The 26,494-nt window shown below is 44.6% G+C and overlaps 1 protein-coding gene and 1 long non-coding RNA gene across 2 annotated transcripts in view; one reads left to right on the top strand and one right to left on the bottom strand.

The window, feature by feature from the left end:
• The window catches only part of EVL (Enah/Vasp-like), a 225,346-nt gene extending 203,341 nt beyond the window's left edge, over positions 1–22,005 (bottom strand). The window contains exon 1 of the mRNA XM_054025090.1: positions 21,920–22,005. Within this exon, the coding sequence (XP_053881065.1) occupies positions 21,920–21,924 (5 nt within the window). The 5' untranslated portion in view covers positions 21,925–22,005. The remainder of the gene's footprint in view (positions 1–21,919) is intronic.
• Positions 21,205–23,349, top strand: LOC128835559 (uncharacterized). Its single transcript, XR_008444674.1, has 2 exons — positions 21,205–21,490; positions 21,936–23,349. It is a non-coding gene; the product is annotated as an uncharacterized LOC128835559 (long non-coding RNA).
• Positions 23,350–26,494: the final 3,145 nt, after the last annotated feature.

Here is a 26,494-nt window from a genome sequence, read left to right as displayed (position 1 = left end):
TTTCAAATCAAATTGGGGTGGAAGTCCCAGAAGATTTCTGGAACCTCCTAACTGGTGAGACCAGCCTTTTGTGCAGTATTTTGGCATTTCTTCCAGTCCAAGTTGATACCAGGAAGTGTATAGGTACATAAAATTAAAACCAAAAGATAACCATTTCCTCTCTCTAGGGCACTGGTCTCCAAACTGTGGGGCACGCTGTGACGGGCTGGATCACAGAAACCCCCTTGGGAGCTGCCACCTGATGTGCAAAGACTACCTCTGCTCCTGTTTTCCCTGCCAGCTCAGGACTCCAGCACCCTGTCTTGCTGAGCCAGACACTCCCATCTGCTCCAACACAGACCCAGGGTCTGAATCACTTGCCCCCAAGTTGCAAGTTTACCTGAAACAGCTCACAGAAGTGTGCTTGTCTTTAGCACTCAGATGCCCAACTCCCAATGGGATCTAAACCCAGATAAATCTGTTTTACCCTGTAAAAAGCTTATGCAGGGTAAACTCATAAATTGTTCGCCCACTATAACACTGATAGAGAGAGATGCACAGTTGTTTGCTCCCCCAGGTATTAATACATACTCTGAGTAAATTACTAAACAAAAAGTGATTTTATTAAATACAGACAGTAGGATTTAAGTGGTTCCAAGTAGTAACAGACAGAACAAAGTAAGTCACCAAGTAAAATAAAATGTGCAATCTATGTCTAATCAAACTAAATACAGATAAGTTCCTCACCAGTTCCAGAATGCTCCCTTTTACAGGCTAATCTCCTTTCAGCCTGGGTCCAGCAATCACTCACACCCCCTGTAGTTACTGTCATTTGTTCTAGTTGCCTTCAAGTATCCTGGGGGGATGGAGAGGCTCCTTCTTTAGCCAGCTGAAGACCAAATGGAGGGGTCTCCCCCGGGTTTAAATAGACTCTCTTGTGGGTGGAGACCCCCCCTTCTCCCTCCTATGCAAAGTCCAGTTCCAAGCTAGAGTCCTGGAGTCACCTGGGCAAGTCACATGCCCCTGCATGACTCAGACTTTACAGGCCAAAGCCATTGTCCACATGGTATCTTGCATGTCTCCAGGAAGACTTTTTATGTGGATTGGAGCATTCCAAGATGCATTGTTCCCCAAGTGTTTCCTGATCAGGTACTTAACCTGGTGAATTCCTTCCTAAAGAAGCTGACCAAATGCCTCACAAAGCTTACTTAGGCCTGGTCTACACTACGACTTTAATTCGGATTTATCAGCTTTAATTCGAATTAACCCTGTAACCGTCCACACAACGACGCCATTTAATTCGATGTAAAGGGCCCTTTAAATCTATTTCTGTACTCCACCCCAACGAGCAGAGTAGCGCCAAAATCGATTTTAGCAATTCGAATTAGGGTTAGTGTGGCCGCAATTCGATGGTATTGGCCTCCGGGAGCTATCCCACAGTGCATCATTGTGACCGCTCTGGACAGCAATCCGAACTCGGATGCACTGGCCAGGTAGACAGGAAAAGCCCCGCGAACATTTGAACTTCATTTCCTGTTTGCCCAGCGTGGAGAGCACAGGTGACCACAGATACCTCATCAGCACAGGTAACCATGCAGGCTGATAATCGAAAAAGAGCACCAGCATGGACCGTGAGGGAGGTACTGGATCTGATTGCTGTATGGGGAGAGGATTCAGTGCTTGCAGAACTTCGTTCTAAAAGACGAAATGCAAAAACTTTTGAAAAAATTTCCAAGGGCATGATGGAGAGAGGCCACAATAGGGACTCTGAGCAGTGCCGCGTGAAGGTCAAGGAGCTCAGACAAGCCTATCAAAAAACAAAGGAGGCAAACGGTCGCTCCGGGTCAGAGCCGCGGACATGCCGCTACTACGCCGAGCTGCATGCAATTCTAGGGGGGGCTGCCACCACTACCCCACCTTTGTTCGTGGATTCTGGGTCGGGGATAGTCTCGACGCCTGAGGATTCTGCCGATGGGGTAGAGGAGGAGGAGGAGGAGGAGGATGAGCTTGCAGAGAGCACACAGCACTCCATTCTCCCCAACAGCCAGGATCTTTTTATCACCCTGACTGAAGTACCCTCCCAAGCCTCCCAAGCCAGTACCCAAGACTCTGACCCCATGGAAGGGACCTCAGGTGAGTTTACCTTTTAAAATATAAAACTTGTTTTAAAAGCAAACGGTTTTTAATGATTACTTTGCCTGACTTTGCATTCGCGGTCAGTTCAGCTACTGGAAAAGTCTGTAGCTACTGGAAAAGTCTGTTAACGTGTATGGGGATGGAGCGGAAATCCTCCAGGGACATCTCCATGAAGCTCTCCTGGAGGTACTCCGAAAGCCTTGCCAGAAGGTTTCTGGGCAGTGCATCCTTATTCCCTCCTCCATGGTAGGACACTTGACCACGCCATGCTTGCAGCAAGTAATCTGGTATCATTGCCTGACAAAGCCTGGCAGCGTATGGTCCCGGTGTTTGCTGGCATTCAAGCAACATCCGTTCTTTATCTTGTTGTGTAATCCTCAGGAGAGAGTGATATCACTCCTGGTAACCTGGTTGAAATACGGGAACTTAATTAAGGGGACAGAGGTGGCCGTTCCTACTGGGCTGTTTGCCTGTGGCGGAAAATAAATCCTTCCCTGCAGTTAGCCAAGCGCAGATGGGAAATTGGCCCTGAAGTTTTCCGCGTTTGGCTAGCAGGGATCTTCCCTGTTACCAGCCACGCGGTGGGGGGAGGGTACCGTGATCATCCCAGAGAATTCATGGCGAGGGGGGGGGTCGGCAGTTTGGTGCCTGCAGGGATCTTCCCTGATACCAGCCACGCGGTGGGGGGAGGGGTACCGTGATCATCCCAGAGAATTCATGGCGGGGGGGGGGGGGGGGGTTAGTTTGTTTTCTGGTGCTGCTGAATGTTAACAGAAAAACCGCAGCACTCTACTTGCCTGAAGGGGCCCAGACAAGCCCCCCCACACTGCCCCCCCCCCCAACTGGCTGAGATTGGCCAGGCTTCTGCAGCACTCTACAGGCTACAGGGTGCAGAAGCTGTAAAACAATGGCTTACCATGGCCGCATGCAAGCCGAATTCTGTTGCCCAGACCTGTGATCTCTAGCAGCAAAGCCACAAGCACTCACCATTAAGAGGCAAAATGCGACCTTGCACAGAAATCACGTGCTATGTAATGTGAACAGTGTTGGTCACCGTGAAAGAGTATAAGCATTGTTCTGCAAAATGTAGCTTTTAAAACAATTCTCTCTTTTTTCCCCTCCCTACAGCAGCTGCAAATTCCTCAAGCCTCCCTCCTCCATCCCGAAGGTTATCACAGATAAGGCGTCGTAAGAAGACGACGCGGGAGGACATGTTTTCTGAAATTATGCAATCCAGCAGGAGTGACAGAGCTCATCTGAATGAGTGGAAGGAAACAGTTTCAAAGTATAGGAAAGAAGTCAGTGAACGTGAGGAGAGGAGGGACCAACGTGAGGAGAGGAGGGACGATCGAGATGAGAGATGGCGGCAGGAAGACCAGAGGATGAAGGATGCAACGCTGGGGCTGCTCCGGCGTCTGGTGGAGGTTCAGGAACGGCTGCTGGAAAACAGACTGCCGCTTCAGCCCCTGTTCCACCCTCCCCATGTTCCGTATCCTCCTCACCCAGACGTGTAAGAACGCGGGGGGGGGAGGCTCCGTACACCTTCCCATTCCACCCCAGTAGACAGCCCAAGCAAAAGGCTGTCATTTTTTTAACCTTTTCTTTGTGGCTTTTTCCTTCCCAGCAATCCTCCTCCCAAATACCACCCGGGTTCCCTCCCTCTTTTTCTAATCTATTAATAAAGAATAAATGATTTTTAAATGATAGTGACTTTATTTGGTTTGAAAGAAAGATGGGGGAAGGGGCAGGGTGGGTTCCTTACAGAAAATCAGTCAGTAAAGGGGGAGGGTTTTCATGAAGGAGAAACAAACAGATATTTCACACGGTAGCCTGGCCAGCCATGAAACTGGTTTTCAAAGCTTCTCTGATGCACAGCGCTTCATGGTGTGATCTTCTAATCGCCCTGGTGTCTGGCTGCGCGTAATCAGCAGCCAGGCGATTTGCCTCAGCCTCCCACCCCGCCATAAAGGTCTCCCCCTTACTTTCACAGAGATTGTGGAGCACACAGCAAGCAGAAATAACAATGGGGAGATTTCTTTGGCTGAGGTCAGAGCGAGTCAATAATGAACGCCAGCGACCTTTTAAACGGCCAAATGCACATTCTACCACCATTCTGCACTTGCTTAGCCTGTAGTTAAACAGCTCCTGACTCCTGTCCAGGCTGCCTGTGTATGGCTTCATAAGCCATGGCATTAAGGGGTAGGCTGGGTCCCCAAGAATAACTATTGGCATTTCAACATCCCCAACGGTTATTTTCTGGTCCGGAAAGTAAGTCCCTTGCTGCAGCCCTTCAAACAGAGTAGTGTTCCTGAAGACGCGAGCGTCATGAACCCTTCCCGCCCAGCCCGCGTTGATGTTGGTGAAACGTCCCTTGTGATCCACAAGTGCTTGCAGCACCATTGAAAAGTACCCCTTGCGGTTTATGTACTCGGTGGCTTGGTGCTCCGGTGCCAAGATAGGGATATGGGTTCCGTCTATTGCCCCACCACAGTTAGGGAATCCCATTGCAGCAAAACCATCCACTATAGCCTGCACATTTCCCAGAGTCACTAACTTTCGTAGCAGCACCTGAGTGATTGCTTTGGCTACTTGCATCACAGCAGCCCCCACAGTAGATTTGCCCACTCCAAATTGATTTCCGACTGACCGGTAGCTGTCTGGCGTTGCAAGCTTCCACAGGGCTATCGCCACGCGCTTCTCAACTGTGAGGGCTGCTCTCATCTTGGTATTCTGGCGTTTCAGGGCAGGGGACAGCAAGTCACAAAGTTCCATGAAAGTGCCCTTACGCATGCGAAAGTTCCGCAGCCACTGGGAATCGTCCCAGACCTGCAACACTATGCGGTCCCACCAGTCTGTGCTTGTTTCCCTTGCCCAGAATCTGCGTTCCATGGATAGAATCTGCCCCATTAACAACATGATCTCCAAAGCACCGGGGCCTGTGGTTTCACTGAATTCTGTGTCCGTGTCCATGTCCTCATCATGCTTGTCGCTGCGCTGCCGCCGCCGCTGCCTCCTCGCCTCGTTTTTCTGGTCCTGGCTGAGCATAAACTCCACGAGAACGCGCGAGGTGTTTGCAATATTCATGAGTGCTGTCTTGACCTCAGCGGGCTCCATGCTTGCCGTGGTATGGAGTCTGCAGTGTTCACCCACCCAGGAAAAAAGGCGCGAAAATGGTTGTCTGCCGTCCGTTGCTTTCATGCAGGGAGGGAGGGAGGGAGGGAGGAAGTGAGGCTGTACCCAGAACCACCTGTGACGATGTTTTTTGTCCCATCAGGCACTGGGATCTTAACCCACAATCCCAATGGGCGCGGGAGACTGCGGGAACTATGGGATAGCTATGGAATTGCTACCCACAGTGCAACGGTGCAGAAATCGACGCTAGCCCCGGTACTTGGACGCACACCACCGAATTACTGTGCTAGTGTGGCCGCACTCATTTCGACTTTATACAACCTGTTTCTCAAATCCGAATTATCTAAATTCAGATTAATCCCGTAGTGTAGACATATTAGAAAAAAAGCAAGCATACAGCCCATATTCTTAACCTCAAGTAGAAAATGATATATATGTACAAATAGGATGAATAGATATAGTAGACTATAACCTTTGCGGAGATATGTTACATGGCACAGGCAGCACAAAACATATTCCAGTTATATCATACATACATTTATAAACACCCCCCATAAAGCCTTATGGGGTACACTGTCACGCACGCCTCCCCTAAAACATTCGAGGGGGCACGCAGTGGGGCTTCAGTCAGCCCCCATGGGGAGTGGGAAGGCAGCGCCACCCAGCCCAGCTCCGCCCCCTGTTCTACCCCCAGCCCAGCTCTGCCCTCATTCCATCTCCGCTCCCAGGTCAACTCTGCCTCTAGTCCTAGCTCCTCCCCCATACCCAGTTCGGCCCACTTCAGCCCAAGCTCCTCTGCTGCGCCAACTGTGTAGTAAATGGGGCGGGGGGGGGGGTGTCAGACAGATTTCATTACTGGTAAGGGTTGGGTGTGACAGGAAAAGTTCAGATACCACTGCTCTAGGGAGAGATTTTCAAAGGGATTTAGGAGCACTATGCTAAATTTTGGGCTAAGTTTCAGGTAAGTTCTTTATTTACTCAACATTGGCTCACCCATCTCTAATAACACCATGACTGCTGTGTCATTTTGATCATTTATAAATACAATTTAAACTCATCTTTAAGATGTTATTGAGAAGTCCCTCGTATGCAAAAGTACAGAGCTGCTTTCTAGATAACAGAACTAACACATACTCTGTCCCAGTGTCCCACAGAACCTATGATAACTATACTTCAAAGATAAGCACAGAAGTTTGATTTTAACAAATGTCTCATCCCTGATTTTAAAAGGTGAAGCTCCACCAATTCCATTCATTTACTCCTGAAATACGCCAGTTTGAGATCAAAATAAAGCTCCATGTCTATGGCCCTGATCCTGCAAAAACTTCATCACAGATGCAATTTTACTCAGGCGAGTAGTGACCAACTGGACTACTCATTTAAATTTATGCAGGTGCATAAATATTTACAGGGTCAAGGCTAATGTTTCTATAATTTTCTTCATATTTGTAAAGGCCTTAACTAAATCATAGGTACAATTTATGTTACCACAATTGTACAGATTGAGTCTTTCAAAATTATACTTTTGGATAAAATTCTATCATTTAACAGTTTTCTATTAAAATGTTATTAAATATTTTAAGAAAATTTATTGTAATTTTTCACATTTGCATATTCTACATATATATTACACACACACACACACACACACACACACACACACACTTTTTTAATAGCAATTTTCCTTAATATTGATAAAATCATAAAGGGGAAAATAAATGGCACTGCATTTTCTTGGTGCTATTCGATTAGAAAAATCTTCCATTTCTATACTTTAAAATTATCCATGTTCAATAAGTAACCACTCTTGGGGGGCATGGGGAGGGGGAAAAATCTGCCATTTTCAGATTTATCTTTGCATTCATCCATATAGTATACATAAGGCCAAATCACCAGTTCATCATAGAGGATAAAAGGAAGTTAAAGGGGAAAAGGTAGGAAAAACAACATGAAAACTAGCTAAGGAAGCCTGTGGTATTGGGTGGAGCGGACCAAAACAGTGCTGCTGGTGGCTATTCAGAAGGTATATGCACTTAAATTTCATGGCTAGGGATTATACATCAAGGAAAAGCAATACAATACAGAATCAGGCCATGAGTAATGCATGGAAATCACAGCTAAGAGTAAATTAATTAGTTTAATGCACTTAATTAAATTAATGTAAGTTAATTAGGATTATTAATTGATGCATTGATTTTAAAAGGGCAGAAGGAATCATTATGTTTATCTACCTGGTTTGACCTCCTGCACAACAGACAATATAGAATTTCACCCAGTAATTCCTGCATCAAGCCCATAACTTGTGTCTGAACTAGTTCCTATCTTTTAGAAAGCTATCCAGGCTTGTTTTTAAAGATTTCAAGTGATGGAGACTCCACCACATCCCTTGGTAAAGTGTTTCAATGGTTAACTACCCTTATGGTTAAATATTGCACTTTATTTCCAGTTTGAATTCATCTAGCTTCAACTTCCAGACATTGGATCTGGTTACACTTTTTTCTGTTAGACAGAAAAACCCTTCAGTATCAGACATCATCTTCCTGTACGGGTACTTATGGACCATGAAGTCACCTCTAAACCTTCTCTTTGGCTTGGCTTACACAGTTTTAATTAAATCTGTTAGAAACAGATATAGTTCAAATGGCACAACTCCTTAGCGTGGATCTCTAGCATGTGTTAATATAAGTGCTTATATCGGTAGAGTTTAGTCTTCTAAATGTAGCCATTTGTTAAGATAAACAGATTGAGCTCTCATTGTAATGCGTGTTTTCCAGACCTTGAAAAAAAGTAACCATAAAGGGTGCACTTCCTACAGAGAAGTGTGAAAGTCACTTTTCATATTTATTCAGTTTCTAACCTAATTCTCACCTTATTTACCCTCTACTGACTTTCACAGCGTCACTTCCAATTCTCAGTGGTGCAAATTCAGAAGCGGGTTCTCCTAATGTACTTTACACGTTTGTCCTATGGTACTCGGTTTCATTAAGATTGTCCTGCATGCAAAAATATGGACACAAAATAAAATGCACTACATTATATTTAGGGCATGAATCTCTAAAATTTCCTTCCTATGCAGGTGCCATCTGTGGGAGTCGAACTGCAATTCAGATCCATCACATTTCTTCGCTCTGGCCTCAGGGAACTCAAATTTGACCCAACACTCCAACCCCACCTCACTGACATGGAGGCGTAGGCCATGCTTCCAAGAGAGAGTCACATTTGGACTATGACCTCTAGTAGCTAATGACATCCGATGAAGTGGGTTTTAGCCCACAAAAGCTTATGTTAGTCTCTAAGGTGCCACAAGTACTCCTCATTCTTTTATCTCTAAGCAGCTTTTTCAGGGAATCTTCTGCTCTCATTTGCTTGTATAGTCAAAGCAGGATCCTCGCACTTTGAGTTAGCAGGACTGGGCTCTTCCCATACCATCCCCGTGTGAGGAATGACCACGGCAGTGAATGGAAGTTCTGCTCACAGAAAGTTCACAGAATCAGGCCTTAATTGGATCTGCAGCCACACACTTTGGCCAACAAGAGATGGAGACTGAAAGAACAGACTCATATCAAGGACAAGATGCCCAAGCGGCTATGGAGAGTGTACAATAAATTTTAAAAAAGGACATTGTTTTAGCACCTGAGCTTGGAGGTCTTGTATGTCTATACATCTGACCCCCTTCATATTAGTTAATCGATCTGATCGCTGAATTAAATTAGGAATTAAATAAATATTGACCACATATGCCAGAGTTTGACCTTACTGCTAGAGTGTTTCTATAAAGCATCTGGGACATATTTGTATATAGAATCTACAATGACTGGCTTTTCTCACTGGTGCCCATACAAGCAATGGCAGAAAGGTTTCCAATCACCTGATGAAACATCAGCAGAATACATTGCCTGGGAGTGGAGCCAAGATCTGTGGCTTTCCAGCAATTATTACAAAGGACTTTATCTACTCAAAACAATCTGTGACCTGTCTCAAGTGGGCACCTAAAAATTGATGTTACCCAAAAATCACTAGCTCCCTTTGAAAATTTAGGCCTTGAGCCCTAAGCACTAGGAACAATTCATTCCATGTTCCCTCCTTCCAGAATGGAAGCAGTGTTAAAAATCCATCAGTAACACAACCAGCATTCAACACAGATTTCAGACTGAGTTACTGACTAACTGCATGATGCGAAACTGAAAAATAATATTCATATTGCAGACCTTTCAACATAGGTGCTTCATCGTTTGAGGCATGTCACAATATGCATTTATTCCCTTTGTGAACTTGTTTCCATCTTCTCCAGTTCAATGTCTAGTTCTGAAACTTTCTCCTGTGCTATTTCTGTAACGCTCACAAGCTTTCACATTATACAATTTCTAAACAATGGGTTGCTGGATTTTTTCTTCTTTTTTTGGGTCTCCAGCAAAGACTTGTAATTATATTTGGTTTTACAATTCTGCCAATAGTTTTTGTTTATCAGCTCAGGACAGAAAAACAAGCAAGTCTTATTTACATTGAGTGGATGGAAATTGTAAAGTTTAGATCTGAACTTTTAATTAAATCAAAAGCAAAGGACCCTGCCTCATTCTTGTCAAAAAAGTTTAATCTACTAATCTGCATTTTTTTAAATTACTGGTGTGTCACTCCACTAATTCAGAGACAATGGGTCAAGTTTTGCCCTGACTTATATCCTGAAGTCAATGGGATTTCATAGGGTGTAAGGTCAGAAAATGGTCCTCTGTGCCCTTCCATATCATAAATGATTCAGAAAAGCACTGACTTTCTGTGGTTAGGCTGGAAGACCATTAATTAGGAGAAATTCAATCCCTTTGGCTTTTGCCCTTTTAGTATCTTAAGAGAGCCAGTGTGAAGAGAAATATAGCAGAGTCAAAAAACACAGATTATATTTTTATGTCTCATGACTGCACCACTGAAATCAATACACCAAAAATAAGAAACTTTAGGACAGGGGTAGTCAATAGGCGGACCACAAGACGCTTTTGAATGGACCCTTAAAATCTTTTTATTTACTTATTTTTTCTGGAGTCTGGACCTTGACTATGCTTTGAGTAAGAAATTTCAACCTTGATAAAAATAATTGACTACCCCTGCTTTAGGACAAGGGAAAGGCCACCTGGCTCAACACAAGCAACCTATTTTGGTGTCTCTTAATTCCACCTTCCTGTTTTTCATGACACATTTCAAGCACTTCTTTGTCAAGAAACAAATCTAGGTGACTTGAACTTAGGACAGATCCATGACCCCAGCTGTGCTTCTCATCCTCAGCCAGTGAAACAGCTCCCCTATAGCTGGGGTAACTTGGAGCGGTCTTGAAGCTGGCCCAGAATCAGGCCATTCTCCCCCCCCCCCTTTCCCTGCCCCCACCCTACTCCTCCTCAGTTGTGTTGGTCTGGCTTTGTACAGGGTTCTTTGGAGCTATACGCTCCAACTTGCCACCCAGTGACCTGCTAACTGTCATCAGAATAGGCGCTGAACTCTGACAGAGGACCCCAGTCCTGGAAACTGATTGGCAGAATGCTGGGCGTCGGGATGGGTTTAGAAGCTGTGAACCAAGCACAGGCACCAGAAGCTGTCCATGCAACTGGGTTCTCCCTACTTTGGGCTATTCCCCCTGAGATACCGGCTCCTGCCTGCTGCTGATCTCCTGGTAACCTGACCCTGCCTGCCTCCTGACACCTGACCTTGTTTACCCTCTGGCCTGTCTTGGACTCTGACCTCCTGCTATGGGACCTGGCCTGACTCCTGCTGAGACCACTAGGTCAGATCGCCCATTGCCTGGTCCTGACACCCCTCCTCGTTCACTTCTGTCAGGCCTAGTGACTCTCAGTCTCCACTGTACCACAATTAGTTCCTTCCTTAAATCTATATTATATATTTTAAAAGCAACTAATTAGAAATCCACGATGCAACCTTTTGTTTCTTATTCACTGCAAGAAACATCTCGCAAGGGACATATCCAGCTCCTTTCATTTACTGCTCCTGATATTTTGTCCCTTTGTTATGATTTTGCTCTAATTCCAGATTGTAATCCTCTCAGAACACCTTGCAAAGCACCACACATACCCAAGATGCAGTATAAACAACAATTACATTCCAAGGACCTTGGGACAGAAGTAGTCACATATACCCCTGAGGTTGACTTTGGGCAGCAATGTCCTGGATGTACAAGAAACAAGGTGTACGTGCAGGGTATATGTTTATCTGATTGTGAAATTAGTTCAGATACTGGCGTATGGCCAGGACCTAAGAACAACATGAAAATATAATTCAGAGTGAGTCCTGTATATTAGCTGAGAGAACTGCTGCACACAAAGAAGGAATAGAATAAATGTTGTGTTCTTTTCTTTAGAGTATAGGATTTTCCTTACTGTGTCATGTTCTTTAAAATTCAGAGGGAAAATATTTGTTACTGTTTTGTTTTTTAATCCAGGTACATTAAGATCAGGACAGTATTTTCAGCTCCTGTATTAGGCCCCAGCCTTGCAAACACTTAAGCATGCGCTGAACTCATTGACTTCAATGAAATATCCCACATTAGTAAGCATAAGCGTGTGTGTAGGTGTTCACAGAATCAGGGACTTAATGCCTGGTCAGCCAGCCTCATTGCTGCCTCCAATCTTCTACCTTGTTGGGGCAGCAGTTAAGACCAGCAAGGATGGTCAGGAGGCTCCAGACTCCACCAGAACCCAAATCTGGCAAGGTCTTGAGAGGAGAGAAAGATGTGGTTTGGTTTGGCTGCTGGCGATTCGATGTCTTATATACTATCATGGTGTCTCTGTACCGCCCCTCATAGGTACTTTCGCAGTATTTGTACGTTTAATATTCTATATTCCAGCACTCAGTCAGGGTGACAGATGCGGCTAGAGTCCAGCAAGCAATTCAGACTCCAGAAATCCTCTTCACTCTCCCATTTGGCTGAGTACATATTGCTCTTGAATCCAGTACATATGCTTAATCCCTTTTGACTTCAATGGGAGTTTTATACACATATCCTAGGGCACAGCTTGGCTCTTAATCTGTATCTGACACTCATCTCCACTCTGCTATAGCTACCTGCACCCATCTCTGCTCTCCAAACTCTCTGGATGACAGAATTTCCTCTTCCCCCCCCCCTTTTTTTAATTAAAAGGATTGTTTTAAATGCTGCCTTAAGAGGTTTCCTCCATATGAAAAAGTTTCATGTGGGAAGCGAGGGAAGTTTGCCATGCTGATAATCTTCTACTCACAAACAGGTGTGATCAAGAAAAAAAAGTTTCAAGCTGTGAATCAAAAAGGAGTGAACCATTCGACTTAGAACAGCTGATTTTTGTACCTTGCTTTCCTCAGCCTGAATGCAAAACCATTAGTTTGAAAATAGCCAGTGCATTGGTTTAAAAGTTTGCTTTCAGTCCATTGCAAGAGGAGAAAAAAGGGAAAATACTTACTGTTATACAAAGTTACTAAGGCAGGGTTAGGGCTATTTCTGTAACAGCCTACAAAACAGCATTTCAGATACAGTAATGATCCTAAAGTACTATACTTAAGAGAAGCTACACAACTCTCCAATCCATTTATTCAAGAACAGACAGTTCTTATTTTGGGGGAAATGCAACAGTAACAAATATGGCAAAAAGAAAGTGACTCTGTATCCAGGCCACTGTATAAAACGCTAAATAAAAAGTAAATATATACCATTTGGTGCATTTGTGACAGGCCAAGTCCTGTTTGCTTTACTTACTTGACTGGGTTACTGTTGCTACAATGAGATTAGCTGAATGAGGAAAGCAAGCACGGCTTTATTAAGTGGCCCATCAACTGTTTCTTAAGAAAATGTTTGCTGAGATCAGAAGTTCATCTGAATCAACCCAGCAGATGCCATCAGTCAGAGATTAGCATATAAACAAATTGCAACTTTCAACTTTCATGATACAGTAAAATTACAGTAGGTTACTAAAATTACTCCATTACATTATTAGATAACTTTAGCACAGACTAAAACTCTTACTTACTGAAACATATTAACCAACTGAACAAAAACCCCACTTATTACTGTATCAGATACAGTATTTGCACTTTTATTTATACTGTATTTTGTGGCAGCTCCCAAAGGTCCCCATCAGGATCGAGGCCCAATTGTCCTAGTTGCTATACACACATGCACACACAGGGAGCGCTGTTATTGCCCAACTATTAAAAAAAGGGAAGAGGGAAAAGGGGAGAGCACGCCATTAAAAGGTATTTAAGGCAACCTGTGCTAGCTCTGCTCCTATTAGCATGCTTAAAAAAAAAAAAAAAAAAAAAGTAGGGTAGCCCGAGCAGCAGCTCGGACTAGCCACCTATGTATCCAGGGGTCCAGGTGGGTACTTATTCTGGGGGCTAGCCTGAGCCACCTCCTTGGCTACCCTACTATTTTTAGGGCACTAGTACCCACGCTAACTCTGGTTAAGCTACTATTTTTAACACGCTAATAAGAGCTAGCACAGGTATGTCTGTGTGAGCTGGGAATCACATCTCCCAGCTCAAGTGTAAATATACCCTGAGTTTCCTTTCATTCTCTATTATGTTCATTATTGGAGCAGCAGTGGGGTAGTTAACAGATGCATGAGAGTCAGGGAAAGAGAGGAATAGATGAGCACATGGGAGAAGGAAGGATACATAGGGAGAGAGGTGCATGGAGTACAGGGAATACATATTAGAATATGTAGCATTTGTAGCTTTTCATCCTTAAAAGTGCTTCACAAATACTGAGGTTCTGCTCTAGCAAAGCAAATAAACACTTCAATGGGATTACTCGTGTGCTTGAAATTAAACACATGCTTAAATACTTTGTTGGATTGGGACCGAACTAATATCTTAACACCTCATCAGGTAGATACTATCATCCTCATTCTGCAAATAGGGTAGTGGAGCCGAAGTAGTTAAATGATTAAATTGCTGCAGAACACCATGAGTCTGTATGTCTTCACTACAAAGTTAATCCAGGTGATCAGCATTCAGGTCTGAATGCCTGGGTTAGCCTAGCCTGGGTGTGAACAGTCACAATGGAAAGCCATACCCAAGTTACGGTGTCCTCACAGCTGCTGCACTCCCCTGGGTGTGTTGCTAGGATTTCTGGGGGCGTATCCCATGGTTCTGGGTGCTGCAACAAGCGGAGCAGCATTATTTCCAAATAAATGGTGGGAAAGTACTGGAAGTCTATCAACATTCAAGTGATTTAGCTTACGTCTTCACGGCATAGTGGGTGGCCCGCGTGAAAGCAGCAGCTGAACTCTAACCAATACTCCCAGCTGGGCCAGCTAGCCCTGGTGTAAAGCACCACTATACTTAGGGTAGAGGGCTGTGAGAGTGGACAAGAGAAGGGTTTGGGCCGGCATCCAAGCAACAGAAGTGAAGACAGACTGTGTAGTGAACACATACAGTCAGCGTCAGGACTGGGAACAGAACTCATGAGCTCCTGGCTCCCCAGCCTCGTCTCAGATCAGGGTTGCATGAAATATTCAATGAAATTTGAAAGCTTTGCAATTTGTTATGATTTCAGTCAACCACAGTGGAACATTGACCCATTGACTTTTTTGCTTGTGGGGTCATTTTGCTGGCAGGGGGTTTGCAGGGTTATTTTGACGCAGGGTTTGCCTCTTCATCCCTCTTTGGAAAAGCTTTACTGTTTTCCTAATTTTGAATTTCAAAATTTCATATGGGTCAAGATCGATTTTTGAGACTCAATCTATAAAAATCTGAATGTTTGCATTTTGATGTGAACACTCCATTGTGAAAAATCTGGGTGGCGGCAAAATTGTCTCATAAAAAACTGAAATGTTTGCAATTTTACACAGCCCGACTCAGATCACTAGGTCATGCCTCTGTTCCTATGAGAGCTGCACTTTTATTAGTATGCAACTCTCTAAAACTTCAGCAAGGGAGCGGAGGAGGGGAGCTTTGTCAATGAATAGCTTAGACGTCTCTGTAGAGCTCTGAATTACAGTGGAGATAGCAACTACCCTCATTATTACGCATTAGATCAGAAGAGCAGACGAAATGGAAGCCTTGGATTTCCGCTGATGAAATCTGCCTAGGGGTAAGAGTAAGGACAAGAAGTATTTATTTACCCAACTGTGTCAGCCCACAACAAGAAGTTAGGGCAGTTACTTCGACCTTACCTCAGTACCCTTGAGATCCAAGGTTTGGGGTGGATAAGAGAGAAGATTTATGGATCACTGGCAGCTCTGAAATGATTGCAAAGAAGATATAGGACATCTTTTAAAACTCAAACTACTTCTACAGGAATAAAGCCAATGCTTAAATGAGTGGAGACTATGGAAATCAGATCTACATCCATGAAGACTGACACCGAGGTACAAACTAAATTTTCTAGAGCTCTGATCAAAGGAAATAAAACAGCAGATTGGAGAGCTGAATATTTATCTTCAGGTCCCGATTCAGGAAGGAAACATGACGTCGTTACTAGGATTGCCTCAGATACAAGAAATCGATACTTGAGTTAATTAATTTAATTTGTGGGCTCAACAATAAGGAAAATTCATTTAATTTGGAAGGAGCTTAATAAATTCCTTCAATACTTCAACCCTAAAACAAAAAGGAGGTTCAATACGGTTTATCACACGCAATGGCCAGCGCACAGAAAGAGTACCAAGCGCAGCAAGCAAGGTAGTAAGAAATGGCAAGATTCAAGAGGTTATTTGAGCCAAACAAATATCCTTTCAACAATGGAAATCTAACCCTAATGAAGAGAATAGAAAGGAGCATCAGCTACGATGGGCAAGGTGCAAGATGGAAATTTGGAGAGCCAAGGCAGAAATTGAAGAAAAAATAGTCAAAGATACAAGGACAAACAATGAGAAATCCCTTAAGTCGATCAGAAGCAGGAAACCTGCAAAAGAATCAGTCTGCTGGACCACCAGGGAGTGATTCTAGTAATGACAAAACAAGTGAAACCTATTTCACTAGCCAGAAAACCAGTTGAAGCAATAAGTTAAAAATAGAATTATAATACACCTAGGTGATCATGATGGGATACGGACTAAATCAGCAGAGTTTCTGCAAAGGAGAACCATGTCTCTCTAGGCTACTAGAATTCTTTGAGCAGGTCAACTAAGTAGGGAATAATGGAGAGCGAGTTGATTAAATTTACTTTCCCTTGACAAGGTCCCTCACAAGAGGCTATTAAGGAAAATTAAATATCACTAAGGGTACGTCTTCACTACCTGCTGTATCGGCGGGTAGCAATCGATTTATCCAGGATCGATATATCGTGTCTCGTTAAGACGCGATATATCTATCCCCGAACACGCTCACTGTCGACTCCGGAACTCCGCCAGAGCGAGCAGCGGTAGCGCAGTTGATGGGGGAGCCGCGGCCGTCGATCCCGCACCGTGTGGACCCCAGGTAATTCGATCCAAGATACTTAGACTTCAGCTACGCTATTCACATAGCTGAAGTTGTGTGTCTTGGATCGATCCCCCATTAGCGTAGACCAGCCCTAAGGGAGAGAGAGGTACTGTAAAGTCATGGAACAGAAACTAAAAGGCAGAAAACCACATAAGAGAAGTAAATAGTCACATTTCATTATGGCGCACTATTAACTGTGAGGTGTGCCAAGATTCTGTGCCAGGGCCAGTGTTTCACATGTTCATTCATGATCTGGAAAAGGTTATAGCAGGGAAGTGGCAAATTCTGCACAACATTATTTAAGTTAGAACTGGAAAAAAACCTGTGAGGAACTCCAGAGGGACCGAATAAAGCCAGGTCAACAGGTAACATCATGATGGGAGAGCAATGAACAATGGAAGGAATAATTTTAACCACTGATACAATCTATATTAACTAACAACTCTGAATAAGCCATGGGCAGCTCTATTAAAACCACTGCACAGTAAGCAGCAGCAGTCAAAAAAAAAAACCACCCCCACAAACAAAATGCTACAGTGTGTAAGAATGGAATGAAATGTGATAATGGCAGCATGTACATCAGTGGTATACCCTCACTTGGATGGGTGTTCAGTTCTGGATATGCCATCTCAAAAAAGGATATAGCAGAAATAGGATTTCAGAGACAAGTGATGTAAATAATTAGCAGTATGGGGGGAGAACAACTCCATGTGAAGAGAGATTAAATACTTCCAGTCTTTTCAGTTTAGAGAAGAGATGAAAAAGAAGAATCAGTATAGAAAAGGCATAACAGACACTTTTGCTCATCCTAACTCTTAATAAGAAAACATTCCATTAAACTGTAAGGCAGCAAATCTAAAACTAATAAAAAGGAAATTCTACTGCTTCCCACCCGCTCTCCCTCATAATTAGCCTGTGGAACTCATTTATCAAAAGGTATCATTGAAGCAAAAACCTTAGCAGGACTAAAAAACAAAGGGACATTTATATAGACAATGAGAACACCACAGTTACAGTAGATAGGATTAAAACAAAGTTTGGAAAGGCTAAAAACTCCTGCTTCAGGGGTTAAGTCAATTACTAACCAATAGGGACAGAAGAAACTTCCTCTACAGGCAGGTTGTTACACGATTACCCACTTGGGGTTTTTTTTGCTCCTTCCTCTGAAGCACATGGTACTAGCCACTGACAGAGACAAGATACTGGACTAGATGGACCTGTTGGTCTGATCAAATAAGGCTATTAAAAACGAGATGATATACAAAAACCAGCACACTCCTTTTCTGTGATTATAATCCTGATTGTTATGTGGGCAAAACAAAGGAATCTACAGCAAATAAATAAAGCAAACATTAAAACTAAGCTGCATATACAGCTCTCTTTACAGCAAACTAAAAGCGCTGGCAACTATACATATGCTACCACATGAACTGCTAAATGAGTAGAAATGAGAGGGCAATAAGAGAATTGAAATGCCGGGTTTATTGCAACCATGTCAAGACTTCATTCAGGTAAGTCTTCAATCAAAACTATTGGATTAAAAAGCTCATGATGCACACTTACTACTGTACATGGTTACTATATGCATATTTGGTTCTGTTTGTCCCAGGGCAGTAGGTTGGTTTCATCTTTTCAGATTAGGGATGCACATAGATAGAGCCCTGTGATTTTTTGGGGGGAGGGGTAATTTTGTTTTATTTTTAGGAATTTCATGTTATTGTTTTCTCTTTTTCATCATGGGGGCGGAGGGGCTGGGTTCTGCCCCAGAGCACAGGATGTCCTGGGGAAGGAGGAGAGGGAAGGGTTGGATCTTGCCCTTGGCAGGGGTGGGAGAACCAGGGGTGGGGAGGGAGTGAGACTTCAGTCATCAGGTTGCAATGCCACTCAAATTTGGCCCCGCTGCCCCTCCATCAGGACAAGGGGGTGGCCAGGACACATGTGAATGGCCCTGTGACTGGAGCCATCACTGCAGGGTGAGTTTTTGTTTTGTACGCCGATTTGTTTTATTTTGTGTTATTTCACTTTGGTGAAAAACACAAAGCTCTATACCTAGATATGGCATCTTCCTGGGATTTTTTTTAGTAGGCAACTACGCACAAGCCAGCACCACTTCTGCAACAGAAGTCTAGAGAGATTCATAAATTTTAAGGCCAGAAGAGACCCATTAGATCATCTAGTCTGACCTCCTGTCTAATACAGGCGATAGAATTTCACCCAGTTACCTCTGTATAGAAGCTAATATACTTTAGTCAAGCACACGTTGTCTTCCAGAAAGGCATCCAGTCTTGTTCTGAGGACTTTGAGAGATGTAAAGATTACCACTTCCCCCAGTAGTTTGTTCCAATGGCTAAATCACCCTCACTGTTAATAAGGAGGTGCAGCTCCTCAGTACCCATTTTTGGATAAAACCCAATTACATAGGTTGAGGTCTAGCCCTCTCAACTGGTGTATAGCATGTAGCCGTGTGTACAGTGGTATGATCGAGGTGGACATAAGTTAGCTACTTGGGTGGGCAAAGGTGAGAAATTGTTCCACAGACCCACCCCAAAATACTATGGCCGGCTCCAGGTATTTCTATTGTGGCTGCCTCTCAAACACAAGGAGGTGTTTTATAAGCCATACTGAAGATTAACGAATAGGGAAGAAACTATACAAAGATTGCCAGAACATGAAAAGATTATGTTTATAGATGTATTTCTGTAAAAATGATAGAACTGCATGATGCTTGCAAAAGTAAATAAAATCTGCTATTAAAAAACTAGCAATATTCATTGTAGAGTGGGAGGTAATATTTCTGCATGTTTAAGTACTGAATAAGTAATAATAATACTTTGCACTTATATAGCATCTATCTTTGGAGGATTTCAAAGCACTTTTATCAGACAGTGAGAAAACAAGTTATAATAGGTAAGCCATGATGTATGCATGTTCACTATTCATATATTACGTTCTAGCTCATGTCTTTGGAATGAGACAAAACTGAGGACACAAAGGAAAAATTAAAATATACAGTCAAGTTTTTACTTCAAACTGAGAAACATTACAATACCTTTATTTGCACTGAAATGAAATCTATTCACCACTGAAAAGCAATATAAATAAAAATACACATATAGAAAAATTCTTGAAGGTTTTTATTAAATGATTGCACAGTCTGCCAGGATCTCTTGGAGTAATACAACCTACATTTATAGGAGGAGAATTTTATACTTAAATACATTTTAAGTGGGTTTTCTCTGCCTTCTGAGCAGGGAAGAACAAAGTAAGTTAAATAGAACCTGCCAGTAAATGTGTATATACACACCTCTACCCCGATATAACGCTGTCCTCGGGAGCCAAAAAAAAAAAAAAAAAAAAATCTTACCGTGTTATAGGTGAAACCGCGTTATAACGAACTTGCTTTGATCCGCCGGAGCGCTGCTTTACTGCGTTATATCCGAATTCATGTTATATCGGGTTGCATTATATCAGGGTAGAGGTGTATCTGATTTAACCAATTCAGTATTTATACTAATCTCCATGGTAGGTATTAAAATATGATTGTATCCAAAAGAGTCAACAATGGACACCTTTCAAAATACAAACAAACTTACCCACTTAAGAAAGCAAAACAAATTTCTCTCCAAAGAAAAAAAAATATATAGTTTTAAAGAGACTATTTGAAGCATGACATAGCTGCATATAATGAGTGCCCTATGGGGAAAGATTTTAGCATTCTATTGTCTTTTTAATGAGCAATACAAAAGTCACCAAAGACACAGAACAGAAGACAATTTGGTCTTTGTGATTGCCATTCCTGAGGCAAGCCAGAGTGCTTTATTAAACAGAGGAGATGATGAAGCAGAAGGAATCAACAGTATTATACCATGGGATGGGGAAAACAGTGGAAGACACATTGCTTTGAGACATTTACAAGGAGACTGAACTCCTGCACTGCTGGGGGGGGAGGGAGGAATTACGGTCTAGAAATAGATGACCTCCTCTTCCTTCCAGCTCTGTTCTGATTACATGAAATCTATGTTCTCTGCTCCAGATAGCCCAACTGCCCTGGAAAAACCTACAGCAATCTGGCCAGCTCCCACTGCTAAAGGAAGGTCTCTGCATGATCAAGAAGGATCTACGCTGGAGTCTTTCAAGGGTGCACTTGCTCTGCTTCCCTGAAACTCTTTTACAATCTTACACGCTGGCCTGCAACCCAGAGGGTAAGGGAAGATGAGACTCGGCAGAAGCTGGAGTGTGCTACCCAAACATCAGCGTTGGAGATTCCCGGCTCTGTGCTGCTGCACTATTTTCAAACCCGCCTGCAGCCTTTTATAACCACTGACATAATCTGTCCTACGGATTTAAAGTAATGACAGTCAAACATGCCAAAGATGTCACCACCCACTAGTATTATCCATCCGGGGAAGGACAAGGAGGCGCAGCGCTGCTTAACCTCCTCCCCCTCGTTTCCCCCAAAGGGCAGCAAGTTACACCAGTCCTTGAGAGACAGCTAACAAACAAACAAAGTCGCCCACTGCAAATCCCCCCCAAATTCGGCGGAGGGGGTGGTCTCAAGGGGTCCCCAGGGGTCCCCTCCCCCTGCACAAATACTGAGCCAAGTAAGTGCAGTGCGAGTGAGAGCAACTGTGTTACACCCTGGGGTGGCGGTGGCGGAGTGAGGATGGGGAGGATCCAGGATCCCCCCTCCACATTATTCTTTTCCTGCTCCAAGCGCCCCAGCACACAGATCCAGCCTCCACCCCGGCAACCTCGCCAACCACCCGCTTTCATAAATCACAGGCGAATGAATGACCCGCGTGGATCCGGCAGCACGTCTGTCCCCACCCCTGAGCCGACAGCGAGCCAGGTGCGTGTCCGGGGGCGGGGAACGGAGCTCGCAGCCTGGCGAGCCCGGGCAGGGCAAGGGGCGGCGCGGGGGGCCGAGCCCAGGCGAGCCCCCCTGGGGATACGCGCGCAACCCAGCCAGGTGGGAGGAACCAGGCGGCAGCAGCCATGGCAGCGGGGCCGGGGAGACGCGGCCCCCGGGAAACACACGCCTGGCAACCGAGCTGGGGGGAGCTACCCGAGCAGCCACCCAGCCGGGCAGAGGCGGGGCTGCAGCCGGGTGCACGGGTTCTCCCCCCGGCCGCCCGTGGGAGGATCGGACGCCAGATGGGACGCTCCTGCCATGTCGATCAGCCGCCCCCGAGCTGCCTCCCCAAGCCAGCCCGCTGCTGCTGCTGAGTCCCGCGGGGTGGGTGGGGGGGATCCGTCGCCTCCCCCCGGCCCCACTCACCTCATCTTCCCTGCAGGTCCGGGGACTCGCGCTGTCCGTCCCCGGGGAAGCTGGTCTGCGAGTCCGGCTCGGCGAGCTGCGGCCGGGTGATTAATGTCGGACCCCCCCGAACGCGGTGCACGCCAGGGAAGCGCGGAGGCTGCTGCATCTGCTGCGAGAAGCGGGGCTGGGGCTCCCTGCCGCTCCGGGGCTCACTCGCCTCGCTGGGCTCCTGCTCTCACCCCGCGGCCCCTGCAATCGCATCTTCCAGCGTCAATGGCGCTAGCTGTGGAGCTGGTCCTCGGCGGCTGACAGCTGTTCCCGAGGCCCTGCCATCTTCCCCGCTCCCTGGGCGCGTGTGAGAGAGGAAACAAACACAAAGCCAGCGGAGCTCTGCTGCCCACTGCTGCTGACAAACACTTCCGCCAGCCTGCAGCCAGCCCCGCTCCTGCTGCTGCCGCTGGGAGCTCGGCTTTTCCCACGGCAGCCAGCCCACGACATGCACTACCAGCCAACCCAGACACACACGCAGTGCACACACATGCAGCTAACGCGCACGGAGCACACAGTCATGCACATGTGCACACAGGCGTACACCGTGTGTTTATGCACCTCCCACATAATGCAGAGCACATGCACAGACATGCATACAACACAGTATACATACAGGCACAACACACACACACACACACACCATCCATACACACACACGCAGGAGGATACTGAGCACAGCACATGCACCCACAGAACAAACATATACACACCTAACACACCCTAAGTGGTATAGAAATACATCATCATAATGCTGGATACATTTTAGACTGGTTCTGGGGCTTTTATGCACTCATTTCTGGTCATTGCTATTTTCAGTTTTCATTCAGATGCTCAGAGGTTAATAAGGCACCCTATGAACAAACAGTATGGGTTAAGGGCCTGTGGACCAGTTTTTTAATAAATAGGAAACCATTAGAAATGGCCAATAGTCCTATTTATTTGTTCCAAAGTAAACTTTACATTCACACACATTTTTCATAAATATGAAAAACTTGATTTAGTAATACTTGGAAAGTGAGAATTATCTTCTCTGGATTGTTTACATACATCTGGCCCAGATTGTCCAAGCGTCATGTTTACTTGCATGAAGGAACAGAAGAGTCTGTCAGAAAGCAGGCATGAGACTCAAGGTGTGCCATCAGTTACATTCAGCTGCATAAACTCATCCAAATCACCTCTGATGGGGTTACTGGGAGGTACGTTTATCGAGAAATAATGAGAAAAAAATAAAACCCATTTTCTTTGGCTTATCTGTGAGGAACCCTTCAAAGCATGGGTCACTAACCAACCCATATGCCATATGGCAGATTGCCCTTGTTCTCTTATTAACCTATGGAGTTTCATGACAATTTTAATTGCATCTGAACTATGAATAAAAGTGAGCATGTTGATTTTTATTTAAAACCAAAATCATTTCTTAAAACTAAAGTCCATGATGACAAATTACAGTATCAAATGGGCAGGAAGGAAGGGGAACAGGGATCAGAACATGTGTAAATATGGTTAAGATCGAAAACCGGAGTAGGCAAGAAAATCTGATGTAAGGCTGCAACATATATTCAGACATCTTAGGCCTCAGCTGCACCATACAGAGTCACCGGATATTATACAGAATCTTTGTGGGTCTTTAGAAATAGAGTATACTACAAAAGATGCCTGCCATAGTAATGATACATTTATTCACATACAGTTGTGCATGAGGAGGGGCTGTAGGCCATTGGTTAGAGTCAATGATTGGGTGTCAGGATTCCCAGCTTCTAATCCTAGCTCTTATTAGATATTACCCTCAGGTACATTACAACCGCTCAGTGCCTCAGTTTCCCCTGCTGTAAAATGTGTATAATAACAATCTCTTTAAGGTGATGTGAGGCTTAACTATTTGTAACATGATTTGAGACACTAGGATGAAAGGTGATATAAAAGTGCAGTTATCTAGCACAACAGCCAAATATTTTCCAAATGATATATTCTTGTATTAAAGAAAAAAAAAGAGAGAGCATTTCACATATTGCCATAAAAGCACAACCTACCTTTTAGGCTTCTCAGGCTGCAGACTACAAATTAGCATCTTGCATTACAAGTCAAATTCTGGTCCCACTGGAAACCACAAAGCTTCTCTGTGGACTGCAGTGGCCCTAGCATTTGATCATAATGACACCACCCCCTCAGCTGTCTTCACTTGGATCCACCACTTACAAAGTACCTTTTTCAAGGAGTTCAATCTCGTATTTTGGGCCCAGCCTACATGAAAAGGCTTGGTGCAGGGTTTTCTCTTAGAAGCCCTGTAGATTGGATGGAATCTTCTTTCATAAGGTGCAGAGCACCAGTGACCCCTTCCACCACTACTACTCTATCCTTAGATTGCAATGTTAGCCATTCACCTGCTCCTTCTCTGGAATGGTATGGTCAGTGAAAAACTGCATGCAGTCCTTCTAGGCAAACCCTCCATTGCCTGAGATGTCACATCAATAGTTGGATGGTGGTTACTGAGCTGTTCCCATCAGAGAGACACTTAGAAACTTGGATGTAGGAAGTGTCCCATTAAGAGATTTTTTGCTACTTGATTTGTCCATCTTCTCAATTTTCTCCTGAAACATGATGGGGAGTTTACCCCCACACAACCCCTGAAAAGGCTAACGTGGCTCAGAATAGTCCAATCAATCTTAAAAGATGCACCTGTGGGAGAGTCCGGCTTGAATGATAAGCACTAATTGAAGACAAAGCCCAGCTGGGCAGTAGCAGGAGCGCCTTGTATAAAGCCAGCAAGTTAGAGCAGCTGGGGGCTAAGTATGCCCTACAGTTGACAATGCTGATGTAATCCAAGGCCCTGAGAGGAAGAGTGAAATGACTATTTAGAATTCTAACAGGGCACTGTGGATTAAATAGTACTTTAGTTCTAATTAACATGCATAAAAATGGATTATGTCTAACATTTAAGGTCCAGAAAATGATAAATCCTATCCTTTGGGATTGCAAAGGCTATACCCGTGAAAGGAGATGTTTATATAGAAAACTCAGAGTAACAAAATTTTCTTTGCAACTTCTATCAAGAATACAAGGAAAATGGGGGCCAATTTTTTTAAAAAAAGCTCTTCTGCATTTCTTTACGAATACTGGGGAAGGTGTGAAACTCTAAGTCATGACAAAGGTACAAGATACAATGTATGGTGGTCATAGGCTGAGGAAGCAAGTCTGCTACACCACAAAACTGAAGAAGGGGCCTGAAGGCTGAGAGTCTGCAGTCACTCTAGGCACAGAGAGGTGGGTAGGAGGAAACCGGCGGGGAGCAAAAGCCCTGAGATCCTAGCCCTCCAGAAAGGGTTTATCCAGAGGAGTTGCAGGGAAGAAAGTTTGTGGAAGGCAAAGTAGTAAGAAGCCATGGGAAAGAGCTTTGAGTGTTGAGATTGTGTAGATCTTGGTTGCTGCTGACAGAGTGCCTGGGCTGGAACCCGGAGTAGGGGACCTGGGTTTCCCTACCAGCCACTGGGAAAGCGGCACAGCCCAGGACTTACAGAAGACTGCCTGAGATAGCACATGGGCAGGTTGGCCGGTACAATTTGGCTACCCCAGAAGGGGAACACTGCATAGTGACCTGGCCGGAGGGCCAAGCCAGGAAGAGGAAGCACTGTGACTCCTAGTGAGCAAGTGGGGCCGTGGCATATCAGACCAGGCAGAGCTAATCCCCAGAGACAGCCACAAGGGGCATCCCCACAGTGAGTAAACCCCGTGACATGAAGCTTCCATGCTTTCCTTAGGTTCATACTCTTGTATAAAGCCTGATGCTATTCAGAGATGTCAGATTTTCCCATCATCTGGATTTATGTACTTCCTCTGAAGGATTTTTCCAAAGTGTGTAGAACATTACTTCATTAAAGTACCTCTTCAGAAGAACTCCTTACAGCAAGGAGATGGCTTAGCATGTGCTGGGAAGATGTGGCAGTGCTCCAAGTCATTTTTATATATTTAGTTCTAAAAGATGGTCTACTTAATGGCAAAGTTTGACTCTAAACTTCCCCAAATCTGAGGGGGATATCAAGTGCAGGGTTTTGCCTTGGCTCATTGTAGAGTGGAGTAGCCACAAAGTCATATCCAAGCTTCCCTCAAATGTAGTGGTGTTTAGATGTGGGGATTGGGTTTGGGCCCATCCATCACCATAGATTTATGCTGGGCTTGCTGTACCACCAACAGCAGCAGCATCCTCACTGATAGCTGTAGAATTATCTCATGGCAATAGCCTAGGTCCTGCCCTTGCCTTTTTATGATAGTCCAGAAGATTTGACCGATGAGAAATGGGGGGGCCTACAGGCTAGTGCTGGAGTTAGCAACACACTGAGCATAGTGCAGACCCACAAGTAGACCTGTGCTGCAGTAAGATGGGATGGGGCAGGAACTGTAGCAGGAGAGAAAAATGGAAGTGTGTGTTTGAACAAGGCTTGATTTCTGCGATGGGGTATATAGATGATTGGGGGCCCTTTGGCAGGGGCCTGCATCTCTGCTGTCTCCTAAGGAGGAGTCAACTGAGCCAAATAGTCTCATGGTTTG

The sequence above is a fragment of the Malaclemys terrapin genome, chromosome 4, assembly GCF_027887155.1.
Source record: "Malaclemys terrapin pileata isolate rMalTer1 chromosome 4, rMalTer1.hap1, whole genome shotgun sequence".
Taxonomy (NCBI): Eukaryota; Metazoa; Chordata; order Testudines; family Emydidae; genus Malaclemys; species Malaclemys terrapin.
Note: the sequence above shows the minus strand (reverse complement) of the source record. Positions and strands in the feature narration are given on the sequence as shown.